Below are 21,162 nucleotides of genomic sequence, written 5' to 3'. Positions count from 1 at the left end.
TTTCTTATGGTGTCTCAACACCACTTGGTAGTTCTAACAACATCTCTGGTCAAGTGCCACAACAGTCTACTGGTTTTTGTGTTCATAATGGTGTACCTCATTTCGGTGCACCTCTTTCTGCTTCAATTGGCATGAATTCTGTTGGTTATCCTTTCATGCCTCCAATTTCAGCTTCCATTGGATCAAATGTTGTTGGTCATGCTTCAGTGCCTCAAATGTCAGCTAATATGAGTAATTTGTCTCTTTCTCCATATTCTAGTGCTAATGTTGTGTCTGCAACAGTTGACCCAAACCCTTCCTGGTTCTTAGACAGTGGAGCTACTAATCATGTAGCTGCAGATGGTGATAGCTTGCTTGAACATATTGAGTTTCAAGGAAATAACAAACTTACTGTTGGCAATGGGCAGAATGTGGATATTACTCATATTGGTAACTCATTCATACCTTCCATCTCTATGGTAGTAAGACTTAACAATGTTTTGGTTGTTCCTTGCATAGCAAAAAACCTGTTAAGTATTTCTCAATTAACTAGAGACAATGGATTAGTTGCTGAGTTTACTGATAGCTATTGTTTTATCAAGGACAAGTTAGGCAGAACTCAACTTAGAGGAGTATTGGAAGATGGATTGTACAAATTGCAAGCTCCTGTTCTTAGAAGACAAAGACTACATCCAAATAAGGTGTTCACCAGTTCTTATGCTGCTGATTTTGGTTCAGATCGTGACAAGGGTCCCTATTTCTCAAATTGTGCTACTAAATCTGCTGCTGGTGTTTCTGGTGTTGTTGGTGAATCGTTTTGCTTTCCTTTAGCATGTACTACTTCTTCTCAATGTACTACTTCCTCTCAGAGTTTACCAGATGTAAAAAGTGATAGTTGTCGTAGAATCAATGTTTCAGAGTTTACATTGTTTCATAATAGACTTGGACATCCAAATACTAAAGTTACATTGGAAGTCCTCAAAAGTTGTAATAAGAAATTTCTTAATAAAGATGAGTTCTTTTGTGATGCCTGCCAACTTGGTAAAAATCATTTGATCAATTTTCCTGTCTCTACTTCTAGAGCATCAGCACCTTTGGAAATCATTTATACAGATTTATGGGGACCTGCTTCAGTTAGTTCCAAGGAAGGATACAAGTATTACATACAGTTCTTAGATGATTACTCAAGATATGTTTGGATATATCCTTTAAGAACCAAGTCAGAAGCTCTGGCAATCTTTTCAAGTTTTCATGTTATGGTTGAAAGGCAGTTTGATAAAAAAATCAAAGTTCTTCAAGCTGATTGGGAAGGTGAATTCAGATCTTTTCTTCCTTATCTCTCAAAGTTTGGTATTGTCTTTAGGCATCCTTGTCCTTATATTCACACACAAAATGGAAAAGTGGAAAGGAAGCATAGACATCTTGTTGAATTGGGATTGTGTCTCTTGGCTCAAGCTCACATGTCGCTGGTTTATGGGTGGGAAGCCTTTCATTGTGCTTCTTTCTTGATCAATCGGCTACCAACTCAGGTTCTTAATCAACTTTCTCCCTATGAGATGTTGTTTCATAAAAAACCTGATTACACTTTTCTTAAAGTTTTTGGGTGTGCTTGTTTTCCGTATTTGAGACCTTATAGCAAGGTTAAGCTGAATTTTCATACAACCAAGTGTGTCTTTTTGGGATATAACCCTGATCATAAGGGTTATCGTTGCTTACATCCATCGGGAATGGTTTATATTACAAATAGTGCTATTTTTCATGAAACTGAATTTCCTTTTATGACTGGTTTTTCTTCAGGTTCTGCTAAGAATGATGAACTTTCCTCTTCTTATTCATCTTCTGATGCACCTTTGTTTGTCCTGCATAAAAATGTCTCCTCTACTCCTTTGACTGACTCCACCCCAGATATATCTTCTCTTCCTAATAACAATTTACCAAGTTCTTTTCCTCAAAATACTTCATTTACTGAATCAATTTCTTCTCTGGCAAATAATTCTCCTTTACCTAATGTTTCTGCTCTTGTTCCTCCAGTTAATTTGTCTCCACATAATTGTTCTCCCCAGTCTGATACTTCCACTTCTGCTCCTAATACTTCAAATTCATCTTCTAGTCTTCAATCTCCTATTAGGCTAAATACTTCTTCTATTGTTCCTCAACCAGTTTTGTCCAGTTCAAGAACAGTGTTGAAACCCAATACTCAATCAGTTCATCCTATGATAACTAGATCAAAGAATGGTATTTTCAAACCCAATACTTCAAAAATTCTTTTAACTACTAAACATCCTTTACCCCATCCTTCTCTTAGTCAAATGGTTGTCCCAAAAACAGTCAAAGCAGCTCTTCTTGATCCTCAATGGAAATCTGCTATGGAACTTGAATATTCTGCTTTGATGAAAAATAACACTTGGCAACTAGTTCCTTGCACTTCTGATATGAATATTGTTGGCAATAAATGGTTTTTAGAGTAAAGTATAATGCAGATGGTACTATTCAAAGGTGTAAAGCTAGATTAATTGCTAAGGGTTTTCTACAAACACCAGGGTTGGACTATTTTGAAACCTTTAGTCCAGTTATTAAACCTGCTACAATTCGGTTGATCTTAACAGTAGCTATTTCTAAAAATTGGGTGGTACGGCAGTTGGACTTTAATAATGCATTTTTGAATGGGGATCTCAATGAAACAGTGTATATGTCACAACCTGAGGGTTTTGTTTCTTCAACACATCCAGCGTATGTTTGCAAGCTGCAAAAGGCTTTATATGGTTTGAGACAAGCTCCACGAGCTTGGTTTGATAAACTCAAACAAGCTTTGCTTCACAAAGGATTCAAGAACTCACAAGCTGATACATCCTTGTTCATGTATAATTCTGGTACAACCTGTGCTATGATATTGGTGTATGTTGATGATATCATAATCACAGGTAACAATGCTATTTTTGTTAATCAGCTTATTGGCGATTTGAACCAACAATTTTCTCTTAAGGATCTTGGTGATTTACACTTCTTTCTTGGAATTGAAGTTCATAGATCTGAAGGTGTTATGCATCTAACTCAGAGTAAATATATTAGAGATCTATTGCAGAAAACCAAAATGGATGGTGCCAAAGAAGTTTCTTCTCCTATGTTAACTGGCAGACAGCTATCCCTATATGATGGTGACATGTTTGATAATCCTGAGCTATATAGAAGCACCGTTGGAGCACTTCAGTATCTCACAATAACTAGACCAGAAATCTCCTTTTCAGTCAACAAATTAAGTTAGTTTCTTCATGCTCCTACCACAGATCATTGGGAGGCTTGCAAGAGATTACTGAGATATCTAAAAGGTACAATTCAATATGGTCTTCAACTACAAGCTCAAAACCAGTTAGTTCTCCATGCTTTTGCAGATTCAGACTAGTAATCCCAATGATAGAAAATCTACAAGTGGTTATTGTATTTTTCTGGGGGCAAGCTTAATTTCATGGAGCTCTAAAAAGCAACATGTGGTTGCAAGGTCTAGTACATAAGCTGAGTACAGGGCTTTGGCACATGTCACAGCTGAGTTGTGTTGGTTGAGGAACCTTAGTCAAGAACTGCAGTTTTTGTTTGACAAACCAATAATATGGAGTGATAATATCGGTGCAGCACTATTAGCTTCTAATCCTGTACATCATGCCTGAGTCAAGCACATTGAAATTGATTTGCACTTTGTTAGAGACAAGATTTTAGATAAAGAGCTTGAGATTCGTTATGTGCCTTCAAAGGAGCAGATTGCTGATATTTTTACTAAATCATTGGGTACTTCACGTTTTTTATTTCTGAGAAACAAGTTAAGAGTGAGTAAAGTTCCTATAGTTATGAAATCTGCATTGTTATAGCATTTGATGTTGATTAAAAGGTGTCTTCAACTTGAAAAGAAAGCATTATGGAGTGCTGCCAGTTTTTTTTTTTTTAGTGGATGAAAGGAAGTATTGTCGTGAAGTACTGTCAAGTTCAGTTCTGGAAGCATTGTGGAATACTGTCAAGTTCAGTTCTGGAAGCATTGTGGAATACTGTCAAGTTCAGGTTTTTTTTTTTTTTTTTTTTTTCATTAAGATGAAAGGTGTCTTTAACTTGAAAGGGGGCGTATTGTGGAATGGTACCAGCTCAGCATAGCTTTAGCACAGCCTTGGTGCCAGATTATCACACCAGTTAGTTAAATGTCATGTGACCCACCACGTGCTTGTATTTTTAGTTATAAGTTTGTTGTTTCTGTTTTAGAGTACTAATATAAATACTTGATGTATTAGTTTCTTGTTAGTTAGTAAGTTTTACAAAAAAGAACTCGAAAAGAACTCTCTGGAAGTTTTCTCAAGAAGTTTTCTGATTTTCTGATTTCTTTCTTTCTTGAATTTTCTCTTGCACTTTCTTTCTTTTTCTTGCTGTTTTTCTTCCTTTTCAGAGGTCGTCTCTGTTTGGTTTCTTTCTCAGCTGATTGCCTCCATCTCGACCAAAGGAGTACTACAAGCACTGGTAGCAAGAAAAGAATAGAAGAAACTAGGAAGCTGGAACTCAGAGTGAAAGTGGACTCCATTATTACTTTTGAGCTTCAACTCTATTGGTCGATGTGTGCTGAATTTATAGCCCACTTGCTCTTGCTAATCTGTGATGAGTTTTATGTTTTTTTTTTTTTTTTTTTTTTGGGTTTTCAATTAATTATAATTAACACTAGCTAGCACTCCGTTATTCAAAAAAATTTATTCTAATGAGATCGGTTCTCTTCAGGTTTTAATCATACACTACCATAAAGAAAGAAATGAAACACAACATTAGCAATGTGAATAGCGTCCGCCAGAAAATTAAGCATTATTTTAAAGGCATACTTTAACCTTTTGTTTTTGGAACTTATGTGCTAATTAAATACGTTTAGATGCTCCGAACAAAAAAAGTGGCTCGCTCTACGAAATACAAATATGATATAGGGGTTTAGGAAATTATGTGACAGGCTTCTCTATACGAATTGATAACTATTGGCGATTAGTTTATTGAGATGATAGAATTATTGGATGGTCATGTAGTGGTTTTGGTGGAGAAAGAAATTAGGAAAAAAAAAAAAAAATGAATCGAATACACATGGACCAATAAAATACATCCAAAAATATATACTTTAGAATCACATATATATACTTTCTATATACTCGTTTGTCTCTATTTTTTTTTTTTGGCTGAAAAATAGAAGTTTTATAAACCAAAAAAGGCAACCATACAAAGACAGAAGCTACCACAGCAGGATGTGGATGACAACCCAGATTCCTGGTGCAAAAGATTCCCAAACTGATTATAGCCTCACGTTGGGGTCTTTCAAGGGATCATACTGGTCCTATCTCTCCTTTTTTTTTTTTTTTTTATCTCTACTCGTTTGTCTTTGTAACTTATTAAATATGAGGGAAGATTATTATTTTTTTAAAGTAAGGTGGGGGGCTGACATTATTCACACAAAATCACGTGGTGGTATGGAATATATATCTCCTAGTTGGGTGACTTTTTATTACCCAAAAAAAATAAAAATAAAAAAACCCAAAAAAAAGGGTGACTTTTCATGATCTGATGTACTTTTTCAACTTTCTTTTCAACGTGCATATATATATATATATATATTTGAAAATTTGAACAGATATTAATGAATATATCATTATTAAAGATGCATTTTATTTCCCTTAATTTTTTTAATAAAATATTATATATTTTATAATTGTTTCTTAAGAAGACATTAACTGAAGTACACGATGTATTCTAGTTTGCGTGCACTCCATTTTTAGGTGTTTGTAATGCACTACTTGTACCTATTCTTTTCATTTTTTGGTGAATTAATGTGCCAAATACAGCATTCACACAGGTGAATTTTTTGGTTTATGTTTTTGACCCAAAAAAAAAAAAAAAAAAAGCCCTGACATGTGAAAATTCACAACCGACATGGCAGCACGTGAGATTGGTTAGAAATAAAATAAGTTCTGTCTTTCCTGTGCTGCCAGCAGTGCTTATGCAGTCGAGCTTTTGTTTCCCAACTTACCATATACAGATATTATATATAACATAACACATGCGGACCAATACGACTGTTTTCACAATAATTGATAATTAATACTTAATCATAATTACCAGCTGGATATATACGATACTTTATCTACAGCATGAAATAACATGCTTTTTATTTAAAAGAAATGAATATGCTTACATAAATAATTCTACCAAGAATACTTACATATATATATATATATATATATGCTTGCATAGAAGGAATAATCGAAATGAAGTAAGTTACTACCAGCAAAAATTAAAATATAAAACATTTGAGTAATTACTGATACTAATTTAAAAATTATATATTTATATATCATAGGCTCTAAGCCAAAATACAGTAGTTCAAAAAGACTAGTAATTACTTCATTATGCATGAATAAGTTGTTCCCAAAACCAATGGATTTTCGGACCAAGTTGCCTTTCCTGAAAGGCGTGCATACAATTTAACTAACAAATTATGCACCACATGGACATACACATTATTATAATCACGATATTCATATTCATACTTAATTTCTCCATTAGTCATTCCCTCGATTTCGCTTCCTGGGTATTGCTTGAAGGGGTATTAACTTTCTCAGAGTGATCCCAACCCTCTCGCTCGTGTCTAAATTAGCTTGATCAGAATCGAAATCCCAATCAAAAGTATGGAGGAGGGAGGCCAGAGCAAGATGAACCACACGGTGAGCTAGTGAAATTCCCACGCAAATTCTTCTCCCAGATCCGAATGGAAGAAGCTCAAAGTTTTGCCCCTTGTATTCAATATTTGACCCTATAAATCTCTCAGGCTTGAAACACAATGGCTCATCCCATGATCCTGGATCTCTTCCAATTCCCCACACATTCACAAAAATTTGAGTATCTTTGGGTATCACATACCCCATGAAGTTGGTATCTTCTATTGCATTTCGAGGAATCAGTAATGGAACTGCAGGATGTAACCTCATGGACTCCTTCACCACAGCTTGTAGATATGGCAGATCGTCTATGTCACTTTCTTCCACCACCCTGTTAGGTCCAATGACCTGATTAAGCTCTTGTTTCGCTTTTCGCATTGATTCCGGACTGCGGGAAAGCTCTGTCATTGCCCATTCAATTGTGCTGCTTGTTGTTTCCGATCCAGCCATAAACATTTCCTAAGCATGCCATCAACATGTACCAATCACAAATTTGAAATAATTAGATAGTAATTAATACTATAAATGCCATGTCACACCAAGAAAAAAAAAATTGCAGTAAAATTAGAAAAATAATAGTAATAGTAATAGGAACGCACATACCAGTAAAATTATGCTGATATTTTGATTGGAGATCTTATCAGGCTGACCGTCTTTTCCATCGCTTTCATACTCCAACAACACCTCCAAGAAGTCCTTTGTGGCTCTTCGTTTCCCTAACCTGTGCTCCTCAACTCTTTCTTTCAAAAACCTTCCAGCAATTTCCAAAGCCTTCGCCATATGTTTCGTCATGTTTCTCTTAACCCCCTGAGGGTCCAACCATTTCAAGAAAGGTAGAAAATCAGCCAAGTTTGGCTTTCCCATGAACTCCATGATCTTGTCTACCGCATCAAATAACTCTTTCCCTTCTTCACAGTTGGGATCCAATAGATCCTTTGAAAACACAAGGTTCCCAACCACGTTGAATCCCATCAGGAACAGATAGTGAGCCAAGTTGACAGCGCCCGATTCTCCTCTCGCAAGTGCGGCGGCCGAATCCTCTTCCATGAACTGAATCATGGCATCCACGCATTTGCGTCTTACGGGAGCCATGTCGTTGATGCGCTTGTTGACGAGGAACTCCATGGTGCAAAGGCGACGAAGCACCCGCCAGTACGAGCCGTAGCGACCGAAGGCGATTGTGCCGTCTTTGTAGTTGTGGGATGTTAATGCATGAGGACACTTTCGGTCACAGAAAGAAGTGTCCTGGTTCTTCAAGAGTTGCTCGGCTGCTTTAGCCGACTGGACCACCATGGTGTTCATAGATCCGAGCTTTAGCCAAAGAAGATCAGGACCGTACCTGGTTCGGAGGTTGAAGAGAGTCTGGTGAGGCATGGCTCCAAGGTCCAGTATGTTTCCGATTACTGGCCATCCTTTGGGACCAGGAGGTCGCTGTTTGGTTTCTTTTCGTGAATGTATAATAACTGACCTCAACGGAAGGAGTAGAAGAAGTGGTAACAATAAAAGGACAGACGAAAATAGGAAACTGAAACTGAACTCCATAATATTTTTGAGATTGATGAGGTCTCTCGTGGTTATTGTACATATATGCAGCTCACTTACTCATTGTAGCACTATCACTTTTTTATGTTTTCTTCTTCAATTAACTTTACCAAAAATAAAATATGAAATAAGTTTTGGAGTCTATATATGATTATTGGTTTAGGTAGAGAAATAGAAAAGAAAATTGAATAGAATATCAGCGGGACATATGTTCTCTCTCTACCCTTCCTTATGATTTATGACTTTCCTACTGGCTATTCCCGGTTTCTCCCCCCCAAAATCTCAACCCGAGAAAATCTTGCGTACCACCGTGGTACCATATCAGATTATGCCACTTCCATTAGTTTATTACCATGTGTTAAAATTTTTGACATCTCTTTCTTCATTTATTTTGTTATTGAAAAAATACCCAGCTCACCATTTTTTTAATAAAGAAAAAAATAAAGTTTTAAAAATTTTTAAAAAAATTACTCGTAAGTTTTGAAGACGATCTTTCATATTCCAAATCTGGCTTTCCTCCATAGTTTCTCAATCGTTAAGTGCTAGAGCTTGAATATTATGCTAGATACACTACTAAACCTGCTCTATATTATGAAGCAGATCACAAAATGTATCAAATAGGTATGTTCAAGTTAGTTATTTTAGAGGTTCTTCATCTATTGATAGATGGCCAGATCCAAACACAAAAAGTCTTCATCTAAGTTTGATCTAAGTTTGATGAAGGATTTTTTTTTTTCCCAGAAAGTTTGATGAAATTTTTTACCGATAAAAGGAAAAAACCGAACGAGCATCATATCCAATATTCCATTTGTCTAATTTCAAGTTTAATTGATAATTTTTACAAAAGTAATAAAATAAAATTTATCCTGTAGAGATCTCAAACATGAAGCAACATTTCATTCACCTTTGCAGATAAAATAATAATAATAATGACACAAAAAAAAAAAAACCTTCAAAGTTTGGAAAAAAATGGCGAAGTACAGCCATAACAAAGCGCCAGTATCCTAAATCTGCTCCCATATTTCATTCACCACCTATAGATTGAAAAACATATATAAAACAAAACAAAAAAAAAAACCCAAAAGCTTAAGAAAATGAGAAGCAAATGGGAGAGCCACACTTTGGTTTCTCCGTGGGAGGTTTATGCATGTGAAATCTGGCTAACATGTTTGCTATTATTTTCTTCGACTACAATCGTAGTTACTTGTGAAACTGCATATGGTGTCGCTTCGAAAGAAAAAAGAGCCAATCGAAAAAAAAATATATATATATATATAATTATTTTACTTTTTTAAAAAAATAAAAAATGATGAGTTTGAAAAATTTTAAATGACGAGCCAAATAGAAAAACAGATATCAAATAGTCTTAACATGTGGCAAAAAACGAATGGAAGTGGCATAATCTGATATGGTACCACGGTGGTACACAAGATTTTCTCCCCAAACCCTATCTGAAGTCCCTTCTCATCCCCTCTATCACCTGCTGCCACCTACCGCCCAACTTATTGTGGTCAATGTTGCTGATCCTAATGATTTTTATCCGATGGTTCATCTTGCTTCACATTTCCAATCAGCTGTGAAACCGTAGACATATTTTGAATAAAATATTATTTTTAAGCTTTAGAGTAGATAGAGAATAATAAATATGCAAACATTATTTTAGTGTGGGGAAAGAAACGTTAAAGGAATGACACGTGAATGAATGACAATGTGAAAAATAGAATATTTTAATTGGAAAGAGATAATCAAATTGAATCTCTCTTCAAATAGTTCGAAAAAGGAAATAATATTAAACAATATTCCTAAGGACAGACGAAATTAGATTTGGTATGTTTGGAAGGATGGCAAGGGTAAGAAACTGGAAGTTAAGTTTAAGAACGAAAAAAAATGTTTTTATTGTAAGAAATAAAATAATTAGAAAGACAAAAACAAGGAAAAAAATTAGAAAAATGAAAAAAATAAAGTTTATTTCACCTGAATGAGATGTGACAAAACAAAATAATTTAAATAATAAAGAATTTTGTTAAAAAAATTAATTAAAAAAATGAGGAGGATATCAAAGGAGGCCGATTGCTCTCTTCTAGGAAATAATCAGAGAAGGTAGGTCTCGGAGGCAATTTAGATCCTTTAAAAAGGTAATGAAATCCTTTTCTTTCTCTTTGTTGATTATGTTAAATAACTTAATAATTGTAAACTTAGCATAACCAATTACTCATTTATAGAATTTATTTTTGCCATTAATAGAATAATTTATTTTATTATTTTATAGTAGGATCTTTGATCATACATTCTCTATCAGATTCCAGTTGGTCCATTAGACTGGAAGATTAATTTTTTTTATAAATCCAATGACTTACTCATATTTTTACTATTACTATTATATTATTAAATTATTATTATTTTATATGTGTTAAAAATTAATAAATAAATCTAACTTGCAGAGCCTATAAAAAGATCTAGGACAAGCAAATAAAACATATGCCATATAGTATTTTGAAATTAAGATTTTCAGAGATATGAGAATAGTTTGAGAATAATGTGTCCATAAGCAGTATTTTATGTTATTTTCTATTTTACAGGATTAAAAATTCAATTTATCAATAGCTGCATTTAAAAGTTAGTAATTTATTATTTATGAAATTTATTATGTATGTTTAGATCAACAAATTCTAACAATTGATATCAAAATCTATGGTTAACATGCATAATAAATTATTTTGAAATTTATTGTTATATTGATATTCGGCCATTGAACTTTGATCGTGTATATTGATGGCATAATATTCATTTTATAATTATTCTTTCGTCTTTGTGAATCTGCTTTTACATGCTTGTTTCCTGGAATCCAATATGTGATATTCATCTGTGTTTATGGCTATTGATTGTCTGCAGATCCAAATTTTGACTTTGAATTTCATTGATTAATTTCTCTTCTCTTGTGCAATAACGAGTTCATATTGAGTTTGCGCAAATTATGTGATTTTTGTTTTAGTTCGAATTACGACCTGGATATGGTGAAAAATTCTTCCTTATTGTGCTTTATATTGTTTATTATTTCTATTTGGATCTGAAAATCGTTTAAAAAAAAAAAAAAAACCTTAAATCCAAATAATGCAATTTTTTTTTTTTTTGTTATTAATGATATTGAGACCTGGGCTATGTTTTATTGTGTTTCTCGATTTGAAGGGAGTGATTTAGGCTCTTTAATTGGGTCTAAAACCTTGTGAAAAAAAAAGGAGCTGTTTGAGAAAGCCGTGGCCGAATGTTTTCTTGATTGGGTTTTTGGTTTGGGCTAATTTTGAACCAAATTGTCTTCTGGAATCGTTTCCAAAGAAAAGAGGAATCGAACAGAACCAAAATTGAAGAAAACAACGGCCAGAAAAATCAATTATCGACGGGTTGGAGGAGCGGGTCGCGTGACCCGTTACCCTGCAAAATGGGTCGAACCGCGACCCGGTTATGTGGAGAAGAAGAATCACATGACAAGTCGTGTGATGTTTGGTTGTGCAGTTGCTGACGTATTATGATGATGTCAGCAGCCGAAATATTAAAAAAAAAAAACAAAAAAACCTTTTTTTTTTTTTGGTTTATTTATATGTTGATTATTTATTTGTTTATTTATTTATATATTGTCTAATAATATTGATAAAAAATGTTATTTATTGATTTATTTGATTAATTAATCTATTCTAAATTTCTTAAATTAAATTTAAATATCTATGCATAAAAATTTGGATCGTGTTAGCTTGCTCTAAAGAGACTTTGTGCCTAGTTGGTATAGTAGTGTGGAATTTTAGGTATTCACCTGTCGTGAGATTTATTTTATCTGCATTATGTGTACCAATGTAATATATATTGTCATAGTGGATGGGATGTTTGATATTTACCTATTTCATGAAATTGCCAATATGTTGTTATCTCCCACTTATTAACCAGGATCTATACGGATAACTAGGCTATCCTGTCGGTGGTCTTAGTTGCTTTGTATGACGCTTGGAATGGCAGTGGAAGTTGATTAAATGCCATGAATCACAGGTTTTGAGTTATTCTGTTGGTGTTTCAGTTCAATGCATTTAATTGTGGTTATTTAATTAACTGTCGCTGGCCCATGAAAGGGAATCTTTAATGCTACAAAGACACTTGCGATATTGATTTTATATTTTGTTTTGAGGGGCTGGAAAATAGTTATTGTTTTATATATTAAATACTTTGTTGTGTTTACTATTTTCACAGTTAGTAGCACCCCAAATGTTCTACCTATGATTGCTATGATGAAATTGGATGGGACAAATTATCATAAGTGGAAAAAGACTTTGGTTATGAATTTGACCTTTATGAAATTGGATTTGGTTTTGGAGATAGATCCACCAGAGATACCAACTGATGAGAGTAATACAGCAGATAAGAAACTTTATGAGGATTGAAAACATTCTAATAAGTGCTGCATGATGATGGAGAATAACATGAATGAAGCTATATATACTAGTATTCCTAAAGTTGATATTGCAAAGGAACTTCTTGAGGATATAGAAAAGAAATTTATTAAGTTTGATATGAATGAGAAATATTATTATTTGGACCTTTTAAATAATACTAAGTATGATGATGCTTATCAGATAGGAGCAAGGAAAGGGTACTTCAATGGAAGGTGTGGCTATTGTAATAAAGTTGGATATAAGAAGATAAAGTGTTGGAATTTAAAGGAAAAGCAAGAGAAGAAAGATAATATTTTAATGATTTAGACCAATATTATTGATGTGTCTATGAATTTTTGGTGGTTAGATACTGGAGCAACAATTCATGTTACTAATTTATTGCAGGGGATGATAAGACAAAAGGGACCAACCAATCTTGAGCAGCATGTTTATATGGGAGATAGCTCAAGTGTGAAAGTGGATATCATGGAAACAGTCAAGTTGAAACTTGCCACTAGATATGTTTTAGAATTACAAGAAATATCCTATGTACCCTCCATTGGAAGGAACTTATTATCTGTCTCATTTTTGGATAGTCAAGGGTTTAGTTTGGACATAACAAAGTTGAAGTATATAAGGATGGCAAAGTTATTGGTTTGGGAACTTTATATGGCAATTTATATAGACTTTATTTATTTAGTAATGGTCTTAATTCTTCTATTAATTCTGTTGTTGCTCCTATTATCGCTTCTAAATGTCCAAGAGTTAATTATAGTTCCTCAATATTGTGACATAAGCGTTTGGGACATATTTCTAGGCATAGGATAGAATGGTTAGTGAATGATGGAATACTTCATAATCTTGATTTCTCCGATCTGTCGACTTGTGTAGAATGTGTAAAAGAGAAGCTAACTTTCAAGGTTAGAAAGGATAAGATAATAAGGTGTGGAGATGTTTTGGAATTAATCCATACTGATATATGTGGATCTTTCACTCTAACTGCTTTGGATGGTTATAGGTATTTTATTATCTTCATTGATGACTTTTCTTGTTATGGACCTGTGAAGCTTATCCGTGAGAAGTTAGATTCTATAGTTGTTTTTAAGGAGTTTAAGGTAAAAATAGAGCTTCAAAAGAATAAGAAGATAAAGACTGTGAGGTCTGACAGAGGTGGTGAATTTTATGGCAGATATGATGAGACTAGACGGAACCCAGGGCCATTCGCAATTTATTTATGTGAGTGTTGTTTTGATGCGCAATATACAATGCCTGGTACGCCTCAACAGAATGGTATAGCTAAGAGGAGAAATCGCACTTTGTTGGATATGGTGCGTTCTATGTTAGCAAATTCTAGTTTACCAGATTACTTGTGGGGAAAGGCTTTAAGGACGACGGCTTATATTTTAAATCAAGTTCCAAGTAAATCTGTTTCTAAGACTCCTTTTGAGTTGTAGTCAAGAAGAAAGCGTAATTTGCATCATTTTCGAGTATGGGGTTGCAAAGCTGAAGTAAGGATTTATAATCCCCAAATTAAGAAGTTGGATCCTAAAACCACTGATTTTGGGTTTGATGATAATAATGGTCCAAGAGAGCCTCAATTTAGAGAAGAAAATGTATTCATTTCCAGTGTTGTTGTTCTTGATAGAGATATTATTAATTCAGTAGTTGATGAACCAGTAGTTGATTAGGATGAACCCATCATTAAGGAGCAGAATATCCCAGCCATTGTAGATGCTAATGTGCCTTTGAGAAGGTTACAAAGGACTAGGAGGTCAACTATACCTGATAACTATAAGGTTTACTTGCAGAAGCATGGGTTTAACATAAGTGATGATTTGATCCAATCATTTATGAGGAGGCTATAAGCAGTTCGCAATCAAATTTGTGATTAGATGCAATGGAAGATGAAATAAAATCCATGGCATCAAATGGAGTTTGGGATTTGATTGAGTTACTAAAGAGTAGCAAGCCTATTGGGTGCGAATGGGTATTTAAGATTAAGAGAGACTCTAATGGTCAAGTGGAGAGATATAAGGCTAGACTTGTAGCCAAATGATTTAGCCAGAAGGAAGGAATTGATTACACAGAGACATTCTCTTCTGTATCCACAAAGGATTCTTTTAGAATCATTATGGCCATTGTGGCACATTATGACCTGGAGTTGTATTAGATGGATGTCAGAACTGATTTGTGAATAGTGATTTGTATGAGGATGTATATCAATCAGTTGGCTTACAGCAAACAAGGAATGGTTATTTGGTTTCTAAGCTTAAGAAATCTATTTATGGTCTTAAGTAGGATTCAAAGCAATAGTACCTCAAGTTTGATGAGGTTTTCATAGAAAATAGCTTTAAGGAGAATGTTGTTGATAGGGGCATATATATGAAGGTCAGTGGGATCATTTTTATATTTCTGGTGTTGTATGTTGATAACATACTTTTAGCTACTAATGACACTGACCTATTGGCTGAAACAAAGCAGATGTTGTGCAACTATTTTGACATGAAAGATCTTGGTGAGGCTTCTTTTCTTTTGGGCATTAAGATTGTTCGAAATAGACTAATAGTGTGTTGCAGTTGTCTTAGAGAGCCTATATTGATAGAATCTTTAAGAGATTTGATATGCATAATTGTTTTCCTGCAAATGTACCGGTCACAAAGGGTGAAAGATTTTCTAAGGATCAATGTCCCAAGAATGATAAAGAGAGGATGGCGATGAAAAATGTTCGTTATTTTTCAGCAGTGGGTAGTTTGATGTATGCACAAGTTTGTACACAACCTGATATAGCTTTTGCTGTGGGTGTGCTTGGTAGATTATGTGCAATCCTGGTCCTATTCATTACCAAGCAGTTAAGAAGGTCTTTACGTATCTTCAGGGTACTAAAGATCATATGTTGACATATCGTCGCATCAACTCTCTTGATGTAGTTGATTATAGTGATGCAGATTATAAATGTTGTGTAGATGATAAGAAATCTACCACTGGGTATATATTTATCATGGCAGGAGGTGCTGTATTTTGGTGGAGTGCTAAGCAATCAGTGACAGCATCCTCGATTATGGAGGCAGAGTATGTGGCGTGTTATGAGGCTACTCGTCATGTAGTCTGATTTCCAAATTTTATTTATGATTTGCGAGTGGTTGACTCCATTAAGAGGCCTATTATAATGTATTGTGATAATACTGCAGCAGTGTCTTTTTCCAATAATTTAAAAGGTACCCCTGATGTGAGGTACATTGATGTCAAGTATTTTGTGGTTAAGGAGAAAGTTGAAGAAGACCTCATTACTATAGTTCACATGCCTACTTACAGCATGGTGGTAGATCCACTGACCAAGGTCTTACCTGTAGGCATATTTGAGGAGTATGTATCCCGTATGGGATTGTTAGGCAGCTGAGACTGCTGTGGGTCAGTGGGAGTTCGTTATATTTTCGGCAGTAATATCCATGTTAAGTATTATTTATTATTTTGATACATGTATGTGGATCATTATATATTTATAAGATGTTTTATTACACATATTATTGCTCCTTACATTTACAGGCCTGTTGAGACTATTAGTCTATTTATATGTGTATGTTGATCCACAGGTGCTATGGTGAGTCCCTACTACCTAGTTTGGATATATTGTTGTATCCTGTCAATACACAATGTGCTCAAATGAAATGGTATTATGTGTTGGGAGATTGCACATGATTAGGTAAATCTCTACTACCTAGATTGAGTTTATGGCATGTAAAGTGCTCAGTTGAAATGGTATCATGTTTTGGAAGATCTAGTGGGGGAATCTCTACTGCCTAGTCTAGTATATTGTTATACCCTGTCGGTGTGCTATATATTTAGATGAAATGGTATTATGGTTCGGAATATTCTATAGTAAGCGAGTTTGGATTATATATGATGATGATTATGTAGTCTAAGTAGGAGAATGTTAAATAAATTAATAATTGTGGACCTAGCATAATCAATTACTCACTTACAGAGCCTATTTATGCCATTAATGACACTGACTTATTATATTATTTTGCAGTAGAGTCCTTGGTCACACGCTCTCTATAAGACTCCAGTTGGCCCATTGGATTGGAGGACCAACTCTTTTTATAAGCCCAATGACTTACCCATATTTTTTCTATTACTATTATATTATTAAAATTATTATTATTTTATGTGTGTTAAAAATTAATGGGTAAGTCTGACTTGCAGAGCCTATAAAAAGGTTTAGGGCAAGCAAATAAAACATATGCCATATGGTATTTTGAGATTAGGATTTTTAGATATCTGAGAATGGTTTGAAAGTAGTGTGTCCATAATCACTACTTTACGTTGTTTTCTATTTTGCAGGATTAAAGATTCAATTTATCAATGGCTGCGTTTGGAGGTTAATAATTTATAATTTATGAAATTTATTATGTATGTCTAGATCCACAAATTCTAACAGATCAAAGACTCAAAGCAATCATGAAATTATGGTGGTGCCATGGTGGTGGTTGTTGTTGGTGCCGTGGTGGTTGTTGTTGTTAAGGAATGAAGAAAATGGGATGGTTTTCAGCTGGGCTAAGGAAGGACTTTTATGTCCAGCTTTTACCAAATTTTGGGAAAGACCATAAGAGATGAGAAAGAGAAAAAGCCGAGATTTTAATCAGACTTCCACTTGCAACCAAAATTTCCACTGGATCTCCACAAATATTTTCATTGGAAATCCGAGATTTCTATCGATTTCAGTCGACAACATCGACATTTTGCTGTTCTACCGACATTTTCACAATACCTCCGACAGATATTTTTTCCTCCTCTGTCGGTGTCGATGGTCGCAAATATCCAATAATATTACCGAAATTTCGATGATATCATCGACTTTTTCTTCCATGATCTAGACATTCGAATTGACACTTTTTAAATCAAACAATTAGCCAAGATTAAAAGCAAGCACGAGTTCTTAAAAAAACCAGTTAATAACATGATGGAGAATTAATACATACAAAAGACACCCGTGGAGGAGCTTTTGGAGACTTTTCTTTTTGCTGCAACCCAGTCAATGTCCAGCCCAATCAAATTGGACGAATCGTTCCTTGAATATATATCTCCTAGATAGGTGACTTTTCAACAGGCATATATATATATATATATATATATATATTTGAAAATTTGAACAGATATTAGTTAATATAACATTATTAAGATGCATTTTATTTCCCTTAATTTTTTGATAAAATATTATTATTTTTTTTTAATAATTGTTTCTCAAGAAGACATTAACTAATGCACTCCATTTTTCGCTGTTTCTAAGACATTATTTGTACCACCAAATATAGTATTCTTTTTATTTTTTGGTGAATTAATTGTTGATAAATATTATGGGAATAATATATATATATATATATATATATATATATATGTGGATCCAAAATAATTGTAAATAAAATATACGAAATTAACAATATAAAATAAGAACCTGTAATTTCTTAGATTTGATGATATGCTGGTTGAATAATTTGGTCCGAAATCTGTGTGGTACCACAGTATTCTTAAAACTATTATTGTCTCACTGGTGCAGGCGTTTTCCGATGATTATATCCCAGGATACAATGGAATTTTTAAATTTTTAGTCACGGTACCACCAAAGTTTTTCCTCCAACTCTTAGTATGCATTTACTTTATCACTTTACTATGCAAAATGAAAAAAAAAACAAATTTTCTTCTATTTTCCAGAAAATTAACGTGAGGGTGAGAGCATCATCAAATCTTAATTCACAAAAATCTCCTTATTCTTTTTCCCTTTCCTTCTCCAAAAATCCAAAACGGAAAAAGAATTATATTCATTTAATGTCATTAAAGCCCGTTAAGCCCACTTTTTCAAATCATTCAAAAATAAAATAAAAAGTTTCCAACGTTACATTAATGTACCAATTCACACAGGCGAAACTTTTTTTTGGTTTATGTTTTTGCTCCCAAAAAAAAAAAAAAAAAAAAAAATCTTACATGTGAAAATTCACAACTGATATGGCACCACCTGATTGGTTATAAATAAAATTATAAGTTCTTCTTTCTTGTGCAGACAGCAGTGCTCATTCGGTCGAGCTTTTGTTTCCCAACATAACATATACAGATATTTTATATATACATATAATATTATATATAACATATGCGGACCAATGCGGTTGTTTTCACAATAATTGATAATTAATGGATATTCATAATTACCTTATGGATATATACAATACTTTCTACAACATGAATGCGCTTTTTATTTTTTATAAAAGTGAACATGTTTACATGAAGAATTCTACCCAATATATATATGTAAAATAATTATCCAATTATAATATTTTAATTTTATAAAATTATGATACAGTATAAAAAAATCAAATAAAAATAAAAATAATCGATTTTTATCAGATTTGAACATCTTTAAGTTTATAAAATCAGCATTTGCATAAAGAAGGAATAATCAAAATAAAGTGAAGCAAATAATAATAAATAAAACATTTGAGTCATTATCGTTACTAATTTAAAAATTATATATTTATGTATCTTAGGCTCTAAGCCAAATTACAGTAGTCCAAATAGACAAGTAATTACTTCATTAGTTGTTCTCAAAACCAATGAATTTTCCGACCAAGTTGCATTTCCTTAAGGCATGCATACATTTAACTAACAAATAATGCACCACACGGATACACGTTATTATTATTATGATATTCATATTCATACTTAATTTCTCTACTAGTCATTCATTCTGTTAATTTCGCTTCTTGGGTATTGCTTGAAGGGGTATTAGCTTTCTCAGACTGATCCCAACCCTCTCACCCCTGTTTAAATTAGCTTGATCAGAATCTAAATCCCATTCAAAAGTATGGAGGAGGGAGGCCAGAGCAAAATGAACCACGCGTTGAGCTAGTGGAATTCCCATGCAAATTCTTCTCCCAGATCCGAATGGAAGAAACTCAAAGTTTTGTCCCTTGTATTCAATATTTGACCCTATAAATCTTTCAGGCTTGAAACACAATGGCTCATCCCATGATTCTGGATCTCTTGCAATTCCCCATACATTCACAAAAATTTGAGTATCTTTGGGTATCACATACCCCATGAAGTTGGTATCTTCTATTGCATTTCGAGGAATCAGTAAGGGAACTGCAGGATGTAACCTCATGGACTCCTTCACCACAGCTTGTAGATATGGCAGATTGTGTATGTCACTTTCTTCCACCTTCCTGTTAGGTCCAACGACCTGATCAAGCTCTTGTTTAGCTTTTCGCATTGATTCCGGACTGCGGAAAAGCTCTGTCATTGCCCATTCAATTGTGCTGCTTGTTGTTTCCGATCCAGCCATAAACATTTCCTATATATGCCATCAACAAGTACAAATCACAAATTTGAACTAATTAGATAACTAATACTCTATATATATATATATATATATATATGCCATGTCACATACCAAGAAAAAAAATAATAATAATAGAGAACGTACATACCAGTAAAATTATGCTGATATTTTTATCAATGGAGATCTTATCGGGCGCACCTACTTTTCCATCGCTTTCATACTCCAACAACACCTCCATGAAGTCCTTTATGTCTCTTCGTTTCCCTAACCTGCGCTCCTCAACTCTTTCTTTCAAAAACCTTCCAGCAATTTCCAGAGCCTTAGCCATGTGTTTGGTCATGTTTCTCTTAACCCCCTGAGGGTCCAGCCATTTCAAGAAAGGTAGAAAATCAGCCACATTTGGCTTTCCCATTAACTCTATGATCTTGTCCACCGCAACGAAGAATTCTTTCCCTTCTCTGCAGTTGGGATCCAATAGATCCTTTGAAAACACAAAGTTCCCAACCACGTTGAATCCCATCACGAACACATAGCGAGTCAAGTTGACAGCGCCCGATTCTCCTCTTGCACGAGCGGCGGCCGAATCCTCTTCCATGAACTGAATCATAGCATCCACGCATTTGCGCCTCACTGGAGCCATGTCGTTGACGCGCTTGTTGACGAGGAACTCCATGGTGCAAATGCGACGAAGAACGCGCCAATATGAGCCGTAGCGACCGAAGGCGATTGTGCCGTTTTTGTAGTTGTGGGATGTTAATGCATGGGGACACTTTCGGTCACAGAAAGAAGCGTCCTGGTTCTTCAAGAGTTGCTCTGCTGCTTTAGCCGACTGGACCACCATCGTGTTCATGGAGCCGAGCTTTAGCCAGAGAAGATCAGGACCGTACCTGGCTCGGAGGTTGAAGAGGGTCTGGTGAGGCTTGGCTCCAAGGTCCAGCATGTTTCCGATTACTGGCCATCCTTTGGGACCAGGGGGTCGCTGTTTGGTTTCTTTTCGTGAAGATTGTATAATAACCAACCTCAACGAAAGGAGTAGAAGAACTGGTAACAATAAAAGGACAGACGAAAATGGGAAACTGAAACTTAACTCCATAATATTTTGAGATTGATCAGGTCTCTCGTGGTTGATGCATATATGTAGCCACTTACGGTAGCAATATCTATCACGTTTTTATGA

General features: G+C 34.5%; 2 protein-coding genes across 2 annotated transcripts; both read right to left on the bottom strand.

Moving 5' to 3' along the window:
* Nucleotides 1-6,338: 6,338 nt before the first annotated feature.
* Nucleotides 6,339-8,389, bottom strand: LOC107432117 (iridoid oxidase). Its single transcript, XM_016043184.4, has 2 exons — nt 7,302-8,389; nt 6,339-7,157 (listed from the first exon to the last, which is right to left on the bottom strand). Exons 1-2 carry the CDS (start codon nt 8,238-8,240, stop codon nt 6,543-6,545), a joined length of 1,554 nt encoding a protein of 517 aa, XP_015898670.3. The 5' UTR covers nt 8,241-8,389; the 3' UTR covers nt 6,339-6,542.
* Nucleotides 8,390-19,155: 10,766 nt separating this feature from the next.
* On the bottom strand, nt 19,156-21,109 carry LOC107432020 (iridoid oxidase). The gene is made up of 2 exons (XM_016043073.3): nt 20,134-21,109; nt 19,156-19,997 (listed from the first exon to the last, which is right to left on the bottom strand). The coding sequence occupies exons 1-2, from the start codon at nt 21,076-21,078 to the stop codon at nt 19,395-19,397; spliced, it is 1,548 nt and encodes a 515-aa protein (XP_015898559.3). The 5' UTR covers nt 21,079-21,109; the 3' UTR covers nt 19,156-19,394.
* Between the last annotated feature and the right edge of the window lie 53 nt (nt 21,110-21,162).

The sequence above is a fragment of the Ziziphus jujuba genome, chromosome 11 (assembly GCF_031755915.1).
Source record: "Ziziphus jujuba cultivar Dongzao chromosome 11, ASM3175591v1".
NCBI classification, from domain to species: Eukaryota; Viridiplantae; Streptophyta; class Magnoliopsida; order Rosales; family Rhamnaceae; genus Ziziphus; species Ziziphus jujuba.
The sequence above is the reverse complement of the archived record's forward strand: the minus strand, read 5'-3'. Positions and strand labels throughout refer to the sequence as shown.

Coding starts and splice junctions, on each gene's coding strand:
- LOC107432117 (XM_016043184.4), bottom strand. CDS start 8,240: ATGGAGTTCAGTTTCAGTTTCCTATTTTCGTCTGTCCTTTTATTGTTA. Junction 7,158..7,301: donor ATATCAGCATAATTTTACTG/GTATGTGCGTTC, acceptor TGGCATGCTTAG/GAAATGTTTATGGCTGGATC.
- LOC107432020 (XM_016043073.3), bottom strand. CDS start 21,078: ATGGAGTTAAGTTTCAGTTTCCCATTTTCGTCTGTCCTTTTATTGTTA. Junction 19,998..20,133: donor ATATCAGCATAATTTTACTG/GTATGTACGTTC, acceptor TGGCATATATAG/GAAATGTTTATGGCTGGATC.